At 48.2% G+C, this 20480-nt stretch overlaps 1 protein-coding gene across 1 annotated transcript in view; it reads left to right on the forward strand.

Annotated features, from left to right (window-relative positions):
* The window catches only part of LOC144158542 (uncharacterized), a 95507-nt gene that overhangs the window by 10069 nt on the left and 64958 nt on the right, over positions 1-20480 (forward strand). The window contains exon 2 of the mRNA XM_077689495.1: positions 19422-19542. Within this exon, the coding sequence (XP_077545621.1) occupies positions 19422-19542 (121 nt within the window). The remainder of the gene's footprint in view (positions 1-19421; positions 19543-20480) is intronic.

Here is a 20480-nt window from a genome sequence, read left to right on the forward strand (position 1 = left end):
TTTGCCCCCTTTCATTTCTTTCAAAGCCTTCCTTACTTCTTCGGTCGTTACTGGTGGGATGTCTATCTCCTCTGAACTACTCTCTCGTTCGGCATTATCCTGGATGTCCCGGCTACTGTACAGATCCTTACAGAACTCCTCGGCCACTGTGACTATGCTATCCCTATTTGTGATGACATTGCCTTGCTTATCTTTAAGTGCATACATCTGATTTTTCCCCACGCCAAGACGCCTCTTCACAGCTTTCAGGCTACTTCCGTTCTTTACAGCGTATTCGATCCTCTCCATGTTACACTTCCGTATGTCAGCTGTCTTACGCTTATTGATTAACTTCGAAAGCTCCGCTAGTTCTATTCTGTCAGCTGCGGTAGAGATTGTCATGGTTTGCCGTTTCCTAATTAGATCTTTCGTCTCCTGTGAAAGTTTGCCAGTATCCTGTCTAGCCATCGTGCCCCCGACTTCTACTGCACACTCCGTGATAATGCGTGTAAGGCTGTCACTGGCTTCCTGTGTCGTAAGCTCGGCTTCCTCATTAAGAGCGGAATATCGGTTCTGCAGCGCGATCCTGAATTCTTCTACTTTACGTCTTACTGTTCGCTCATTTATCGGCTTCTTTTGTACTAGCTTGTTGCGGTCCCTCCTCAAATCTAGCCTAATTCGAGATCTTACCACACGGTGGTCACTACATCTTACCCTTCCGAGCACTACCACATCCTGCACGACGCCAGGGTTATCGCATAATATGAAGTCTATTTCATTTTTGTGATCCCCATTCGGGCTCCTCCAGGTCCACTTCCGACTCTCCCGTTTACAGAAGAAGGTATTCATTATGCGTAGGTTATTCCGTTCTGCAAGCTCAACTAGTAGGTCCCCCCGGATATTTCTACAGCCCAGACTATAGTTCCCAACTGCCTTGTCTCCAGCCTGATTCTTGCCTACTTTAGCATTGAAGTCCCCCATAACTACGGTATACTGTGTTTTTGCTTTAGCCATTGCCGATTCCACATCTTCATAGAAGCGTTCCACTACTTGGTCGTCGTGACTGGATGTGGGCGCGTAGCCCTGCACCACCTTGAGCTTGTACCTCTTATTGAGCCTAATTACAAGACCTGCTGCCCTTTCGTTAATGTGTTAGTATTCTTCTATGTTGCCAGCTATGCTTTTATTGACTAGAAATCCCACTCCCAGTTCTCTTCTGTCCTCTAGACCCCGGTAACATAGGACGCGTCCATTTTTCAGCACCGTAAAGGCTTCGCCTGCCCTCCTAACCTCGCTAAGCCCTATTACATCCCATTTAATGCCCTCTAATTCCTCGAGACTTGCTTCGCTAGATAAGGTTCGCGCGTTAAACGTTGCCAGGTTCGGATTCCATTGGCGGCCTGTCCGGATCCAGGGATTCTTAGCACCCTCTGCTGCGTCACAGGTCTGACCGCCGCCGTCGTCAGTTGCTTCGCAGCCGCTGAGGACTGAGGGCCGTGGGTTAATTGGCGTATTCATGGGAGGTTGTGGCCGTTACTACACCAGGGTGGCCAATCCTGCTCTGGTGAGGGAGTGCATTACCGGCAATGGTCGCCGGGGTCAGGCCGCACCCCAAGCCCCTTTGAGCAATTCCATCAATACGCGGATTTTTTTTTTTTAATCCGGTGGGAATTGTCCGGCACCGGGATTCGAACCACGGTCCTTTTGCACGCGAGGCGGGTGTGCTACCTCTACGCCATCACTGCATCGTTTCATTGAATTAGGCATCGATAAAAATCCTAACGGTGAGGAGCATATCGTTGTGTGTCGCTCGTGAGCACGAAAACATCGTTAGCAGCCGAGAAAGAAGTGGTCAAGAGCTACTGGCAGCAGCACACATAGAGTTTCATACAAATAACTAGAGGGGAAACTGGCGCTGCGATCGTACGCCTCAATGGGCGTGATGGGTAGTTGTGGATTCGGATTGGCGCTCAATGGCTTGCGGAAGTTACTATGGATTGCAGGCAGTTTCGTTTTCGTTTTTGATTTACATGAACGCATTTGCCTATGCGGTGTGTTGGAAGAAGCTATCAAAAATACGTTTCTGCTTGAACTGCATGCCGCGCGCGCACTGACGCCACCCTGAGTAGAAAGTTTTAACTAGAGTTGCGAATTGGGTGGGTTATCAATTCGTTGCCGGCACAGCGAGCACGAAAACACAAATGACGGCGCTCTGTGCGGTGAAGTTGTCTGCGAATAAGGAGTTGCGGCGCTGCTTATTCGGCAGAGCAATGTATTGTCGAAGCTAACTACGGTTGCGAATCGCTTGGAACAGCCACACCTTCCGTGCGAACGCCGGCTCCTACAACGTAGACCAGCAGTATCGGCGGTTGATAGGAACGCAGCTTGATGAATGTCACTAATTCAGGCAAGAATAACTTCTCCAAAGGTAATCGGTTTCTTTTTTTTTATGAGCACAAAACTTTTCGCTTCCTATTACAAACCACCAGTGCCGAAACTTTTTACAAGTAGTTTTTAAAGAAGTCCGCGTCCTGCTGTAGTTGGCGGCAAATGGCAAACCTGCTCCGCAAACCTCCTCGACTCCGCGTCTGCTTTTTATTTAACGCGGCGTTTTATTTCGTACAAAACCAATTTCTTGTCACTAACTTTTTTGTTCGCCATGTAATTTGTAAACGGAGAACCGGACAATAAGAGTTTTTTTGTCAAAAAACACAATTTGCGCAGCCAGAAGCTTGTTTCGATCCTACGCAATCCGGTTCCACAATTACCCATCATTCCCATTGAAGCGTAAGCGCCGCTGCCATATTCGCGTTGACACTAGCGCCAGTTTCCCCTCTAGTTATTATTGTATGAAACTCTATGGCAGCACAGGGTGTAATGCGCCAAACCAATGTGGGGTAGGGGAAAAGTGAAGGCTGATACGCGGCAGCGTGAGAGTACCACATCTTACAGTCAATACCAAGCAAATGGATGCTTGCAAGAGCACTGGATGTGTGAGAGTCTCGGGCTTCGTCAGAAAACGACACTAAGGTGGTCGCCAGAGGTGTTTGGAAAGCTTTGCAGCTCGCTGTGCTGACTAAATCGTGCAGACGTCACGCGGGCCTGGAGGAGGGTGGCCAGCAATGATAGGGCTGTTTAAAGGTAACACATGCAAGACAAACGCTTCATTCAGATCAATTTTCGTGTGTCTAGGAACACACCTCAAACAAATGAAGCTTGAAGGACCATAGGCGGAGCCTGGTGAAAGAAGGCTGGGGGAGAAATAGAAGTTGTCCGAGCAAATAAACAAAAGTCGGACTTGCTTAAAAAAAGCTATTTCCAAATATTGTGCAGGGAAAGTGGTATAAAATATGAAAGAAAATGCCCGCCCCAGAAATTCGGAAAAACCGCCTGCGCCCACCGGTTTGTCACTGAAGGCAGCCTCTGTGACAGCAACTGCATGCTGGAAATTTGTCTAGGTGACGTACGTTTGAAATAGATACATTGTAGTGTCTATTTATTTCAATGGTTATCTGGTTAGTGAGAATGGAAGCAGATAGAAAGGGGGCATTTAGCGGGTAAAGAGACGACTGGCCGTACACGAATCGTCTACGCGGCCAGTGCACGGCTGGTCGTGTGGATGTTTGTCGGTGACGATGTCGTCATTTCCTTTCGTATACGTTGTAAAAAAAAAATTCCATCACACATTTGCAAATAAGTTAATTGACATTGGCGTCTTGGGAAAATGAACACAGTATAAAATGTAAGGTTCGGGCTTACCAGTGCAGCAGCCACCAGCCAACGGAGGAAATCCGAATCCAGGAGGTTATGAAGCGATAAAGAAGAAACTCTTGAGGAAAATATCAGATTCGTACGGGCCTGAGTGTATCGGCGCCACACGCTGGCTCACAAGCGTTCGGTCGCGCCCATCCCGATATGTTGGTGACAACGATTTCATTCACGTCGTTGTCCAGTCGCCTAACTCAAGACGACTCCTGCATGAATCAACGTTTTCCCAGTAGCTGAGGAAATAATATCACCCTCTAAAACCAAAAGTAATAACGAAGAACAAGACGTTTGGGAACCAGCTCGATTACCTCTTCAGGGGGGAGTGGGGTGACGTTGTAGCGCCGGTCACTCACAAAGCGCCTCGGTGTGGAGCGCGGTGCCCGCGTGTACACAAGTGGGAGAATTCGGAGGGAAGGATTTATGTTCTTTGCATCTTTTCCTCCAGTTGGTCACGCTTCCGGAATGTTTCACCGATGTCTCTTTTGTGGTCTGATGTTTCGCAGTACTGGGCGACGGTTTTGCAGCCGGACGTCGTTGTTGCGCTGCCTGACCCGTTCCAGTAGATTTTTCCTCTCCACAATGCATAGGGAGGGGCAATCAGCTCAAAAATCTTGTAGACGACTACGGGCGTCCTGTCCTTTGTCGCACACTCTTTGACTTTTTTTTCTAGTAATATTCACAAAGCACTCAGCAGAACGCTTTCTCTAGCACAGATACTGCCCCTCTCGCCCACCTCAATTATTGTGTGGTTCCCCGACCATCTTCTGGGATGGAAGCACTCAGCGGATCGAATGGCTAATGATAGAAAGTGGGTGACATATCAGGTATTTATCTTTTTGTTATGCAGTATTTTGTTGCCCCGTCCTTTTTTTACTTATCCTCCACTTTGAAAGCTGAACCTACCAAAGAAAATTATTTAGGTCATCAGCTTCATATATTTCTTATAATTCCGTGGTACACCCACACGAAAAGCATGATAAAATAGAAAGAAAATGAACACAAGGCTATCCGCTTTATTTATGTGCGCAACGCAAATACTCATTTATATTGCTTTTTACTTACAGGCGAATGAAATTAAAAAACGTAGATTTAGCTGATTAACAGTTATGTAAATAAAATAAACCCCAACATAACTGTTCTATTTCTTGCATAATTTGATCGACAAGTTACTCGTCCGTTGTTCTTTTAGATTAATTACACGGGGCCGCATATGTGGTACGCTACTTCCATATATCGCCCTCTTCGTGCAATCGCCATGGGCTGGCCGCGTCGCTGGGCACGATAAACGAAAGTCAACGGCTTAAAAAATATGAGCTATCAACACCCGATTTCAGATCCTTCGCGATTGTTTGGCACTGAAGGAATCTGATGCAACCAAGGGACATCGCGAATACCCATTTGTCTAGCCCATCGTTGGACACCTGAGCCTCCCTCCACTTGCGCCCCTCTTCCCAACACCGGCTTAATTTGTATAGTTAGCTCCTCCGCGCCAACCTTCAATCCGCCCTCCTCACGCTCTGTGCCCGCACTTACAAAAAAACGAACAGACCCAATCCCCGATCCGGAGTTAACGATCAACAACCTAGCAGTACCCGCAGTCCCCCACCTCCGCATACTCGGTCTCAGCATACCCAAAAATGGAAGCGGCTCTTAAACCTTCCATGCATTAAAACGCACCCTCACACAACTAACGCACCTCGTGCGACGCATCGTCCACCGCCACTACGGCTTTCAGGAGAAGGACACTCTCAGAATAACGCAAGCAATACTGATCAGTCGTCTAAATTACGGCACACCATACCTGGCTCTCAAATGCGTAGAAAAAGAAAAACACAATACTTTTATCCGCCAAGGCTACAAACTCGCCCTAGGCCTACCCCTCTCAACATCCACGCATAAGTTGCTCCAACTAGGGGTACACAACACTTAGGAAGAATTGCACGAAGCTCATCGTTGTTCCCAAGCCACCCGTCTCAAGCTCACACCTACCGGACGAGACACCCTTACACGCCTCGGATACCCGGTACCGCCCAAAGAAGACCAGCCCCAACGTGTCCCCCTGCACATCCGTCGACACATTCGTGTAGCTCCCGTGCCGCGGAATATGCACCCCTTCACAACAAAGCACGCCGCAAAGCACGGGTTGATGCGGTTACGAAGAAGCACGCAGGGAACCCTACGACACGCTACAGGGACGCCGCACGCTACACCCGCAAACCCGCACACGCAGTCACGGTTATGAACCACCTCTACAAACACCGCTGACGAAATCGCCATCGCCCTAGCAGCCACAACAAACAGCGAATACGTTACAGACATTACCGACTCGCAAGTAGCATGCCGCAACTACCAGCTCGGCCGCATATCCCCCTTCGCCCTCAAGATCCGTAATACCATCCCGCAGTTTCCCAACATCCATATCGTTTGGGCCCCTGGACACGAGTCTCTCGACGGAAATGAGGCGGCGAGTACACACCCTCCGGGCCATTTCCGAAGAGAGCCAAGATACGGAGAAGGCCCCCCACACACTGAATGGCTACGCGGACATTCTCTCTCACTTCAGACACGAGCGTCAACGGTTCCCTCCACCCAACTCCCACCTTTCCAGAGTCGAAGTGACCACACTCCGCCGGCTACAGACCAACTCCTACCTGCACTGTACCCTCCTCCACCATAGCTACCCCACCCATTATCATAGTACCTGCCACGTTTGCCCCAAGCCAGGCACCCTGTACCATCTGGTCTGGGAGTGCCAACAATCCCCTTCCTTCACACCCAATCCCCGTCCCACGTACGAGCAGTGGGTGGACCGGCTGTCCAGCTAGGACCTCTCGACCCAGCGCATGCTGATAGAGAGTGCACGAGCAGCCAGCAAGGAACAGGACATCCCGGACTAGCGGACGTCCCCCACCGGTGCTCTCACCATCCTGCACCATTAAACTCAAAATTAAAGATGTTTATTCTCTCTCTCTCTCTTATTGGGTATTTCTCGGTTAGAGTTCGGGCTCGTTGTTCCCTGCGCTTTTGATCGTGTACCGGGTGCATGTTTCGCGGGAGAGGGCGAATGAGAAGTTGAGTGTGAATTTCACGGGAGATGGGGACTCTGGTATCGGTAGTTAGCGGGGCTCGCAGTTTCAGTCTGTGCATGATTTGTTGCACGGTAGGGGATGCCGACAGTCGCGATAGCTAATTGAGCCTGCGGGCCTCTATTAGTTCCTCGGCTGTATTACAGACGGCCAACAGTTTTTATCTGCAGTGCAAGTGCTGTGGGGTATTTGTAGGGTTGTCTTGTAGACTTTACGAATGCGGCAATTTACCTTGTTCAGTTCAATAGAGGATGGATTAAGTTATGGTAGCGAGTATGTAATACAGTTGATTACAAATATTTGGATTCGTCAGATTCTTTCAGCCTCTTTAAATCCTTTATTCCGGGTTGCTACACGCCGTATTAGTCCAATTGTTTGGTTCACTTGAGTCGTGAGTCGCGCCATGAAGCGAGTGTTGGCAAAATTCCTTTGGATAATTAATCCTAATGTCTTTATGCTGGGTGAGTGTGATCTCGCTTGACATCGCGTTACTGTGAAAGGACACGCAAAGTAGAGGCGCTGGAGCTGTTCCTTTTATGCTCACGATGCCTACGACTGGGCAGCAAAAGGGACACCCATGTGTATGTCCTCTAAAATAAAGGTCGAGGCCTTCGAGGTGTTAACCCGCTATCGGACGGACGCAGTCGTTCGCTTGGAGGAAGAAGAGCATAAACTGAAGCGTCAGTCAGAACAGAACCGTGAATTGGCGCGAAAACAACGGAAAGCCGCTGCCGCCGCCATTGCCGCCTCAAGTTCCTTCTGGTCGAGTAGCTGCGAATCCTTCCCGGATGAACAGCAACTGGCCCGCTTGGAACGCACCGACGTGGGCCAATATAACTTGTTCAGCTTAAAGAGCTTTCAGAGCGACATGTTTGACAGTGTCTTTCACTTCTAAGTACCCGCTCATGACCGGTTGCCGGTTTATGCGTGCGCGGGTTGGGAGTGGAGGGAGGGGATGAGGGCGGGCTCGCGCAGCTATAGGCGGTATTCGTTGAAAAGTTTAGCGGTCAATTTCTTCGCTTGGCAACACTTCAAACGGCCACAGACATGGCCGATGCGCCACGGTCACGGCGCGGCTTTGGCCACTGCGGCCGCACGCCGAAGAAAATAAACACCGGCGTGCGTCATCTGCTCCGTTGCAATCCGATTCTAAACTGTGGCGTCAACAGAGATGTTATTAATCCCACTCACATTGAACTCGAGGCAATACTTTCGGTGAAGTAAAGTTTGTAACGTGAAACACAATCGTGTTTCACAGTCGTGCTTAGCATGGACAAGTACCGCCATCCCGCGGAGCCCGATGTAACGAGTGACGGCGCACTTGCACGGTTGCATGGAGGAGAATAGGGGTGCCTGATCTGCGGGCCGTTGGTGCAACGTCGCCTAGCAACGGACGCTTGGCCACAGATATGGCGGCGCACACTTGGTTGCCTGCATGCATTCCACGCCATTGAATACCGGCTATAGGTTTCATGTCCTTACTGATGACATGTCCGTTTTGTTGGCGTGAGGTTTAAACGTGGCTGTCAAACAGCCCAATGCGACCGGTCCGGTGTCCTCAGTGGTAGATTGAATTGGGTTAGCGAGTTACTCAAACAATAAGATGCTTACGACACGGGAGGGAAGCGACAGCTCTACGTTTGTCCGATAGCGCTGCGGTCTTTCCAAATTCCATTCAGGTAATTGACTGGGAAGTATGTGCAACCGTAAATTACAAACAAACGTGTTTTGTTTCGTGCACTGCGTAGAGGGCGGGCAGCTTCGCAGGTCATCCGTTTTCACACTAATTTATTTATTTATTTGGTTGAAGGGAAATACAGAGAATAAGTGGATTAGAAAATCAAAAAACTAAACAAAACAGAAAGTATATCATGGAAAAGTGTTATTGTTCCTGAATTCGCAATGTTAGCTAGATTATTACGAAAATTGAGGTTATCACTAAGATAAGCTGGGTCACGGGGCCGGTGTTCCATTCGCGGGACGTGCAAGGCAAAAATAAGAAGGAAGGTTTTTGTATTTATTTGTTGAAAACAGATCTGGCAAGAGTTATTCAGTGCGATTGGAAATGAATTGAAGTCGCGCAATAATTCGCATAGCTTCCGGTGCTGATAAAATTTATGAAACAGGGTTCTTTGGAAAAGCTTTCGACGAGAAGACAACGAAGACAGGCCAAACGTATTTCTCATGTCTGTTATGCTATAGCACGTCGGTTGTCACTGGAGATAATGAAACGAATGTAATTAATTCGTCGGGAGCAACTGAATGGAACGTCGGGATCAGCAGTCCGGGGAAGCGGCGCACCACAATTTAGAATGCGTAAGGGTTGTAAGGAGCGCTAAACCGCGTTAAACCAGTGCGTTAACCGGATATAATGCACGATCGGCGTTATGTTTTTTCTCTGGACATAAAATAGAGCCGGATCGCCACGTACAATCCAAACACGGATACTTTCGTCCTCCCTTTTGGTTCAAACGTACATGAAAAATTACGACACTTACGCTAGCAAGCTGCGGATGATCCCAGTGCCGCACACCTCGTCGTTTGGAGGCGCTCGCCATGGAGGAGGAAAAATGGGCCGCGAGAATGTTTAGTTACCTCTATATGAGGATCATGGACACGCGGTGGAGACGGAAGAGCAGGCAGCTGACAAAACGGTACGGAAAGTCGGTAGGGGAAGGTGGGGTATGCACAGCAGTTAAAAAGCAGGTAAAAGCGGCAGAGACGACGAATTGGGTACAGAGAATAGAAGTGAAAAATGTGGCTGTTCCCTCTTCCATAGGAACCGGTAAAACACGAAAGTGAAATGTGCGTTCACAGTAGCAGTTGAATGTTTATTGCGCATCCATATGAACTTGCACATCGCTATTTATATTTCGTCGGTATGGCCCCGTTATACGCACCAACGTTAGAAACTGGATTGCACGCGCTGGAGCATTGCGTAAATCCGACTGAAACCCCAGGCGCAGGCAAACCGTCCGTGCGAACGAAACCAAACGGGTTGTCAGCGAATCATTTCGTGAACACACGGTCCGCTGCCGCGAAAGGAGCAGCGACGCCATACAGGGTGGAGACACCCTTTGAGCGGTCCCGTGCAGCCGCTATTGGGTCAAAGTGGTCAACGCGCTGTTCTTTTCGTTTCCCACGAGACCCAGCAACGCGAAACAGATAATATGATTCAAACTTCGCCAGTAAACCGCGTTGCGGCGATAATTATAGCGCGGTCAAAGTTTGATACAATAGAGAGTTTTAGCAGTCCGTCCGTTCCGTTCGTTACGTTGTTACCGGGTTGACCCGGACCGGTCTCCGCCTGCGCGTGCGGAAGGGCGAGGAAGAAGGGCGAGGAGGCGCGGACATGGCGAAGGCAGGCGCGCGGAACTAATCCCCCTACCGTGACGAAGGCCCAAGTGCCCAGACGGGTCCCGGTAAAATCGCTAGCTACGTACGTGACGGAACGAACGGACAGCTAAAACTCTCTAATGACTTGCTGCGGCGGCGAGCGAGTGACCCAAAATGGCGGCGTCAACGCATACGTGTCTCCACCCAAAAGTAGTATATAATTCGTCGTCTTATTCACGCGCCTGTTCATGGTGCAGTCGGTAGCGCGTTTCGTACCTCCCGTTGCGGCGAAAGAGTTCGTGGCTCGAATCACGGCCCAGCCACGTCAATCGAAGTTTTTGTGGCGATGTCATTTCCATGGCGGATATGATGTCGTGAGAGCTTGGTGGACCCCGGCATAAAACACTTTCGTGTTAAAAAAAAAAAAAAAAAAACGCGTGGGCTGGAACAGGTGGCTTGAGGTTATCATGAGCCTGTACTAGTGAAATCGTAAGGAAACATGAAAGCGAGCTTTCCAAAGTGTGTATTTTTATATTCGAACTGAAATGTCATATTTGTGGGGTCACGAACCATACCCCTGTCATTTATAGGGTAGGGTGGATGTTCACTTTGATTTAAAAAATGCTTTGATTTATTGTAGGGTTTAACGCGCCGACGCAACGCAGGCGATGAGGCGCGCCGTAGTGGAGGGCTCCGGTTTAATTTTCACCAGCTGGGGATCTTTAACGTGCGCCAAAATCTCGCACACACGGACGTTTTTGCTTTTCGCCTCCATCAGAAAAGCGACCGCCACGGCAGGGAATCGAACCCGCGTGCTCAGCAACACAACGCCTTAGCCAAGGAGCCACCGCGGCGGGTGACTAAAAAAATGCAAAGCAGTTAATACATGCTTGGCTTCTTGGTTGCTTGCTATCCAGGCGGTTTCATTCCCCATTTTACTCCCTCAGCGGTTTCCTCACGAAAACGTGCAACGTGATTTTTTGTGTCACTGAGCATTCACTAAACTAGAATTTCCTGAATAGAGTCTGCTTTCGAATGTAACATATATGTGAAACATTTGCTAGCTGAGAATAGTGCACTGCTCCTTAGATGACAACTATTCCTAAAAAAAACCTCCTGAATATTAAAAAAAATTAGCTTGTTCCTGACCACTGGACAAACGGCACCCCCCCCCCCCCCCCCCCCTCCGCAATGTCGGCACGCAGATATATCACTAATTCCTAAGCCCAACAAGCCAATCCAGCTCTCCAACCTTCGCCCCATCTCCCTCACCTCCTGTCTCGGTAAACTCTTTGAACGCATGGTTCACACCCGCCTCACTACTCACCTTGAAGACAACGACCTATTACCTCACACCATGTTTGGCTTCCGCTCACACCTCTCAACTCAAGATGTTCTCCTACAGATCAAGGAGCAAGTCATCGATCACCTCAGCAAAATTCATCCCAGTGCCATCTTAGCCCTCGACGTAAAGGGCTCTTTTGACGTCACACATCAGGCCATCTTAGAAGGACTTCGAGAAACCCAGTGCGGTGCCTGTACATACAACTACGTGCGGGCCTTTCTTACCGACCAAACTGCCACCCTTGGCATTGGACCACTTCGATCCGACACATTTCGCACACCTCCCTAAGGAACCCCACAAGGATCAGTTATATCACCCCTCCTTTTCAACATTGCTTTCCTCAAGCTCCCACCTTTCCTTCAAACCATTCCTGGTCTCCACTAGTGTCACTAGATAACGTATAAGAGTAGCGGCACTCATGCACGCAAGTCAGCAACGGCGGCCATTTTGTGGTTTATCAGTGTTGCGAGATTGCCCCTTCTACAGCCTCGCCGCTAACTTCTACCGGGGTGTTTGTTAACAACACTGCCGAAGGTACAGAAAAACAGCATCTTCCTACGCAGTTCAGCTGCTGAAATGCTGCTACACGCGTTATCTTTGATTCGTGTTCGGGACAACGTTAGTCGCGCGCAGCCGCAGAGTAGGGAGGCCAAGCTAAGTCTTCCACAGTTTACCGACTGAAAATGCTCAAGCAACCAAATGGCACCGCCCATGAACCGTCGCAGTGTAAACAAGTGTCACGTGATTCGAACTGACCAATGATCACGGCGGCGGCACGGAACAATAGGAGAAAAGAGTGCCGATACTCTGTAACCTTATCTAGTGACACTAGTCTCCACCATGCCCTGTACGCTGATGATTTAACTCTTTCGACGACCACCGGATCTCGGGCACACAACAAGATACCCTACAACAAGCCATCGACACCATTCTCGCTTATCTCCGACCTCGAGGCCTCACTTGTGCCCCCAGCAAATCAGCACTCCTCATCCTCCGCTCCCGAACTCGTGGGCGATCTCCAGTTCCCACACCCGATCCTGCTCCAACAATCGGTTCCACACCCATTCCTAAAGTACACACCCTTCGTATATACTCGGAGTTCAATTCCATCAAGATGGCTCTGGCGCTGCAGTTCTTCCCCAGCTTCAAGCCACTGCCACCCAACTCACCCATCTCATCAAACGCATCACAAGCCAACGTCAGGGCCTCAAAGAAGACGGTGCAGTACGACTAATTCAAGCACTTTTAATTAGTCGCATCACATATTCCACCCCATACATCGCCCTCAAACCCAAAGAACGGGAGAAAGTCGACATACTAATTCGAAAAGCTTTCATAATTGGACTTGGCCTCCCCGCTCAAACCTCTATCTGTCGTTTCTTCTAACTCGGAATCCACAACACCCTCGAAGAACTCCTGGAAGCGCAACGCAACAGCCAACTCACGAGACTCCTCCTTACCACTACCGGCCGACACGTCCTCCAGGCCCTCGGATACCCGACACCACCTGCTTCACAAGCCCTTCAGCGCATTCCATCTTCAATCCGGTCCCACATTAGTGTATCCGAAATTCCTAACAATTTGCGCCACAATTCAACCAAGGTAGAAGGCTCTCCCGGGTTAAGCATCTTCGATCACAATTCAACTTTCACCCCGATACTCGCTACACCGACGCCGCCCTCTACCCCTCACGCCAGGCTCATGCTCTGGCGGCTGTAAACTCAGAAGGCACACTTCTCATTTCCCTCACAACTCTCTCGACATCAAGCACCACTGCCGAAGAAATTGCCATAGCCATGGCCGCTACAACTGGCTCCGAATACCTCGCAATAATAACAGATTCCCAGCAAGCCTGCCGTAACATTCAAACGTGGACGCATCTCACTTCCCGCATTACGCATACTCGCATCGATCAATCCCCTCCCCAAGCTGTACATCGTCTGGACCTCTGTCCACTCGTCCCTCGAGAGAAATGAGGCGGCTCACGCCGCTGCCCGCGCCCTTCCACACCCGGCATTTCCCTCAGGAACAGAACCCACGGTCCAGCCTCCTCCACCTCCCGCTGATCCATCACGCTACCACGACATCCTGCACCATTATCGCAACCTTCGCCTCACTTTGCCTCAACCTCACCTTCAACTAACCAAGGAGGAAGCAGTCATCTGGCGTCGATTACAAACAAACACCTATTACAACGCACCCATTCTCCACGCTATATCCCCTACCCACTACACCCTCACCTGTCAATTCTCCCCCTCTCTTAATACTACCTACCACATGGTGTGGGCCTATCAAAACACTCCATCGCTTACCCAGAATCCTAGAGCATCCCCAGAGCAGTCGGAGGGCCTGCTGACCAGCTCCCGTCACGCTGACCAGATCTTTCTGGTCACCCGTGTCAGGGCTGCAGCCAAGGCCCAAGGGTACCTGGACTGAGGCGAACCCACCCCACCGAGTGACGGCTCAACCACCACCGTTTGCTCTATTAAATGTGTATTCTCTCTCTCTCTCTCTCTTCCTTTTCGTTCTGTTTAAAAGGACCGGTAACTCATTTTCCCGTTTATTATTTTTTTCATGCGTTTCAGGTTTGGCAGTGCTGGTTTAGAAGCCGATGAGATGGGCGAACTGAGAAGTAGGGAACGAGCTGTGATAGCGGTTTGACGGCGAGGCGAGCGAAAGCACGTACAAAACACGACTGACCAGTCGGGGCGCGAGTGCAAGAAATTTTTTGTAATTATTTGTCTTGCCATCTTCACTCGTTTTGGTGAGAAGTCAAGGAAGCAGAACGCTTATGTGCGATAATGATGTGCCTAAAAAATAAAGAACGTGACACATAAATGCCTTTTGTACCTGCCAAACTGAAAGTTTGAAAAGAAATCGAAACCGAAATCAAGTTGATAAGGCGACCCTGAATATAATTTATTTAATCCTCAAGCGCCTAAGGTAATAAAGAAAAAAATAAGGTTTCGTTTTTGAAGCATTGTGAAGCTAGCATAGTGCTGTTATGCGAATATTATATAACGAAAGCGGGAGTGTGACCGTTACCCCTGACGCCACCAGCTCGCGGATTTTGATTGGCTCGGTCGTTTTGAATTTCGTTCTAACCATTCTAACGGCCCTAACCGCTGGCGTTGTGTGGTTGTATTGGCGCATTCGTACCTGCAGAGTCCGTTGAGTGAGTTTGAAAAGTACTCCGTCTCGCCTCCCTGCTCGACTTCCTGCTACACTTCGTGGCTTCAGCTTCGCCACAGCTCACTATTCTCAAGAGATACGAGGTAAGGACTCGTATTATCTATTTATAAAGACAGTCGCGGTCTGAAATTTTGACGAGAGTCAGCGTAAGTCGCGTCCGCTAGTCCTGCCCTCAATCTCAAACGTCAAGACCAGCTAGGCGAAGCAGCTGGCAGACAATAATTGGTAAAATCTAGTAAACTCTTATCATTTTCCGGGCGGCAAATATAAAAAATTATTCAGCTTTTATATTTAGTCGTACATGCGCTACAGCTGTGAATCAGGCGAGGATGTCAAAAATGCCTCCGCGCCGCGTGTTAATTCGTGTCAAAGCAAACCATGATGCAACCAAAGTTGAGCCCTTAACTTAAATCAAGCGACGTGTAGGTGGGGTATTTTTTTTTTCTTTTCATTTTTGAGCCCTAGATATACAGAGGTAAGAAAATTTTCCGTTGAAATGTTCGGTCTGGTAAATGGTGGCAATAAAAATTATGGAGAATTGTACCGTTAGTCCTGGAACAGCTAGTTTTTCTCTACGGAAAAGGGCCAATTAAACGTCCCCCCCCCCCCCACCCTTTTTTACGGTATACATAAAAGCACGATCAAAAAACTTGTCTAATCTCACGGCTTCATCAGTGCTAAAACAGCAGCCGTGTGAATTTCATCGTATGCTGCAGAAATCACAACGACGTAGTTTTGTCGCGATCGAATTAAATACAAATTAACGTTTGTTTTCTGAAAACACTAGCTTGGACGTGGTCTTTGCTGGTTCGCTCGAGGTTGTAGGTCTTGTAAACAACTTTTTTTCCCTTCTCGAGCCTGCGTTCGATATTTGCCAAAACTTTATTTGAGATATTTTGAATTAAGAAAAAGCGACAGACCCTCGTTCTTTGCTTCACACTAGAAATGATATAAAAGCCAAAGGAGGGATGAATAAACAGGCAGACGTCGATATTCTTTTGTTTTGCTTTGGGAGGGGGATTAATAAAAAAAGCAAGAATTTCAATATGCCGGCAGTAAAAATTTGACGGCATGAACTCTTTATAACGAATGCCTAAACGGTATAGGTTAGACCTTTCTTTTTTATTATTTTTTTTTGCGAATCAACGGTTTTGTTTGCAAGGAGAACGGTGGACTCGAAATCGGGGGAAAGAACTGTTGGGGAGGGGAGGGGCATAAGTAAAGAGAAGAAGTTGTGCAACAAGTTTGAAACCGAGGTTTCCTTTGCAGTATTATTCGCATTCTCTCTCTCTCTCTCTCTCTCTCTCTCTCTCTCTCTCTCTCTCTCTCTCTCTCTCTCTCTCTCTCTCTCCGTATGGTGTTGATAATAGCTTAGTTTTATTTCAACCCAGGTCTTTCCTACAGAGGCCACGATGTTTTACGCTCACCCGATCCTCCACAGACGAAAGGGAAAGTTCGGGCTGCTATGGTGAGTTGCGCGTGCAATGTGCGCAGAGCTACAAGGTTCCGGACTGCGTATCCCGATATAGTACGTGCCTGACCGTTCATATATAATAGGAGCAATTAATAGTCCTGACAGAAGCAGACACCGTAGCCTGTTCTTTGCAACTGCGTGCATTTAAATCCGAATTATCGGATTTAGCGCGCCAATTTGATTAACGCAGTTTTCCGTAAGGTACATCAGGCGCACAAAAATGCGTTGACAGCCTTCAAAAAATAATAATGTTTAGCCCAGTCCGTTTTTACTCGCGAAACTCGTAATGGAGTGCACGGAATGCCAGAATCAGCGAGAAATTGTAAGTCCATCATAATCAGTCTCCAAAGATGGGCAAACGATCAGTTTGAAAGCTTTTTGTTCGATGCTGTCTGAATTTCAGACGCTAACTTTAGCGTCTGCGCCCGGGTGTGATCGTTGCAGACGACACTCGGCGCGCGCATCTCGACCGCGTGACGTCAGAGTGGCGGTTGTTAAAGAGGCATGCGGCTAAAAGGAGGAAATTATTCCACGTTTTGATTGGCTCCTGAAACCACTGTCAGTTGGGGACAAAAGTTAGGGACATCTAGGGAATTTCTTGTTGCAGGGAGCAGGCTTGTGGTTTCGCGCTTCGCCTCCTAGGGAGTTCCCTGTAAGAAGCTAGCAGCAGACGACGCAAGAAACGGCTAGAACTGACGCGTCCTTTTGTAATTAATTCTGTTTTGGCGGGTGTCTTGCTTGATGATATTTTTTTTTATGAATTTGGAGCGTGCCTGCCTGACCGTGTCCAAGGTTTCGCCCCGAGTTTGTCCAGCGCTGGTTCCTTTATTCTTATAAACTTCATTTTTTCCCCTCCGTATGGCCCTAATAATACTGCTGCCGCACCAACCAATCATCAGACTTGGAGGACGTATTCTTCATTATTTCTCGGACACTGAATTACCCCTGCATTTAAGTTTCTTGCTTCTTTCAAGAACGATGAGAAAATCAAAGAAATTCCGTGCAGAGCTGCGAGATTTCCTAGAAGCGCGCGCGTGTACCGGGGAGAACAGTAATGGCAATAGCAGCTTTACTTGTGCAGTGTGCGACTTTTAAACTAAAAAAAAACGCAGGATGAGATATTGCCCCTTCAAGACAGTTTCCAGATCTGGTCGTTCCAAAATGCACATTTATTGGCGAGAGATGGTAGCGCGTGGTTTATTTAATTAGTGGCTCTAAATAAGTTCGTGTTATTGCAGGATGCTTGATTGCTATGACACAAGCCCTTTGAGTAACCGATGTACAGCAGGCGTTAGATTGCTTCCAACTTACAGGCTTCAAGAGCAGATGTGAAGGCCAGTATTAAAATATGCAAAATTTTTAGAACCTGCTGTTGTACGTGAACCTGCAGTGTTGCATCATAATCTGTATCATGTCCTCTTGTGAAGACCTTTAAAATGTTCCTCGGACAAATATATTTTAAGCTTGAGAGGTACAACTTGACATGGTTGTGAATGTTGCATGGCTACCTGGCAGTTTGTTGTTTTAACTGCAGCACAAATACCAGATAAGTGACTAGGGGACGACAACGTGCAAGTGCTCGTGTATTGTCCTCCATATTATTTCCACATTCCTGCACTATGTAAAAGGAATATACCACAGGAAGGAGACAGTTTTTAGGTTTATTTATTCCCAGCTTCACAGTTATAGAAGACGACAGGTACCAGAAGTGCCCAGACCAAACGCTGTAGGCGCATCCAGATGCCTGTTAAGACCTCTGCCACTGAAAAGTAAAAAAGAAAAAGCATTTTCAAAACTGGTCAAGCACTACATATATTTCCTTAGGAGCCTCCCATTCAAAATTCCAATGACCAAATAGCTTAAACCCAGTACACTGTTATTGTGTTTCTTGTGTGTATATATGTTTTTTTATGTGCATGGACACTGACATTTCTGCTGTATCTTTTTCTTTTATTTTTGTTCTTGTACATGAGTGGCAGAATTCCCTCATGTACGTTATAATTCCTTGTTTAATCTGTTCAGGTAGCACACCCCTTATTAATTCCAGAGGGGTCATAATGGATCATAAGAACACCAAACACACAGAAAAATTGCATCTACAAATTAACATTCCTGCAAGTTAAAAAAAATTCCCCGCATTTTCCCTAGGGGAAGAATGTGAAAGTGCGAATGCACGAGTTGAATTTGCGCGGTTCGGTAATGTTAGCGAAAGAGAGATCACACACACACACAACTACAAAGAAAGAAAAATGCATTTATTCACAGACACCTATTTGTGTTGTCGTTGTACTTGATTGCTAGAGCGGATCTCAGCTTTGAAATTTCGTGTCAGTATTCCTTTAAGCAGGTGCATTAGCCCTTCTCACGCCCGATTCTTGGCCAATCCCCCACGTGGGTATGTGCCATGTCAACGGCCAGGCAGCGCGCGCCCATCTCCCCCCGTTGCCAAGGAAGACGAGGAGATTCCTGGATTCCCACGTGGGTATGTGCCATATGTCAGCGGCCTGGCTGCGCGCGCCCATCTCCACGTGCGCGGACATCGCCGGTGGACGCAGGTTCAGGGTCGCTTAAGAAGTGCATTGCACTTAAAAATTTATAAAATAAACAACAGAATGGCACATTTTGACAAAAAACCCTAATACAAATACAAACACGGCCAACTCCAGCTTTCCTCAAAATTTTGTTAACCAGTCTCTTTAAACCAGGCAGTAAAACCGCAAGCATCTTGCATACAATTTTGTTTGCACGTAAATTGCAGGCAGCTTAACTTGGGTGTCGCAGAAGCTGTTGTGCAACGATGACGTACTTGCTCGTCTATATTTTTCTGATTTCGCCCATCTACAAACAACTCACATCCTACAGTCGCCATGAGGTAGGACGAGATGGTAACACGTTCCAAAAAATAAAGTAAAGCTATTCCATAGTGCTTTTTTTCTAACACTCTTTTAAAGTTCTCTGCTTCGTAGTGGCACGTTTCGTTTCGTTTCGTAGCAATCAACACACGCTGGGTACTGACAGCGCAAATCGTTCACTCGGGAAATGCTGCGCCCACTTCGGCGTTGTCCCTAGGCCGCCTTGGCGCTCAAAAACAAGTCAAGTGACGTCACGTTTTGATCACTTGACCCAAGGATTTCTTTTCTCCTTTTAGCCGCTTCGGTTAAAGAGTTGTCCGCGTTTGGAAATTCGTTGCACGGTTTTCGGCTTTCAGGGCACTGTGTAGCGGTTTTATCGGTGCTTTGAGCCGATAATCGGGGTGTTTTGCGGAAAAGCGTAGCGTGGTTGAGGACCCGTCGAAATAACAGAGCCATTCGCGCCTCCACCCTGGCGAGAAGGGAGGCCAAGTGGCGCGGTGTTTGCTTCGTGTAGGTTGCCTGTTTCTCGAATCTCTCTCTGATGCCATCTTACGCTACGGCAACAAAAACAACCTCCATGCTCTCGATGCGTGCAAGCTGCGACGCGCGTCTGGGCACTTTCATTGCGCTTCGGCTCAGTGAAGGTGTCTGCAACGTCGTCCAGTGTCGGGGCCTCGTGCGCGCTGACCTTCGGTGCCGAAGAAATTTGCCGTCGACCTTTAAAACCCCTACTGAGATGAGCTCCGGTCTGGTGGCGTCGTCGAATTAGCTCCTGTGCTGTGCGGAGAGTGCGCTCAGCATGGCAGTACGACTTCAGAGGCGTCCTAACGCGCCACCGGGTGTACAGTTGTCAGTTGAGTGGCAGGTGCTACTTCGGTGCAAAATAACTCGCGGAGCTTCAGTTCGTTTGGCTGTGTGCTCGCGGAGAAGTGTCATCGCCACATTTGAGAGGACAACTGCAACAACTGACGCCTTTATTGTTTCTACATCTCCCAGGCGCGTCAGGCGCCCCACGAGTGAGCTCCTTCCTCACAAAGCGTCATCACTAATCCTGGAGCATTCTGAACTGGAAGTGGCTGCATGCATGATCGAACTCCCGCGTTCATGACATGCTCCTGTCGCTGCACAGACAAGTCCTCATGTTTGCCCACCGAGCAGCTGCATTAAATTTTATTATTTATTTATTTTATTTTCAATACTGCCAGTCTCTTCCCGAGACCATAGCAGCTGGGCTTGCAGATTTTGCATACACGTAGTCTACACAAACAGCAGAAACATGCGGCAAGAAAAGAAAAAAAGAACAGCAATATTAAGCTTGGATGGTCCTCAAAGTATACAAAGACTACGAAATATGTTTCACTGTAGTTATACATAAAAATAATAATGTAACAAACGATAAACACATTGAAAACGAAATGTGAGCATTAATACAGCTCTCAAGACAGGCC

The sequence above is a fragment of the Haemaphysalis longicornis genome, unplaced genomic scaffold (assembly GCF_048455015.1).
Source record: "Haemaphysalis longicornis isolate Haplotype H1 unplaced genomic scaffold, Haemaphysalis longicornis Haplotype H1 scaffold_1, whole genome shotgun sequence".
Lineage (NCBI taxonomy): Eukaryota > Metazoa > Arthropoda > Arachnida > Ixodida > Ixodidae > Haemaphysalis > Haemaphysalis longicornis.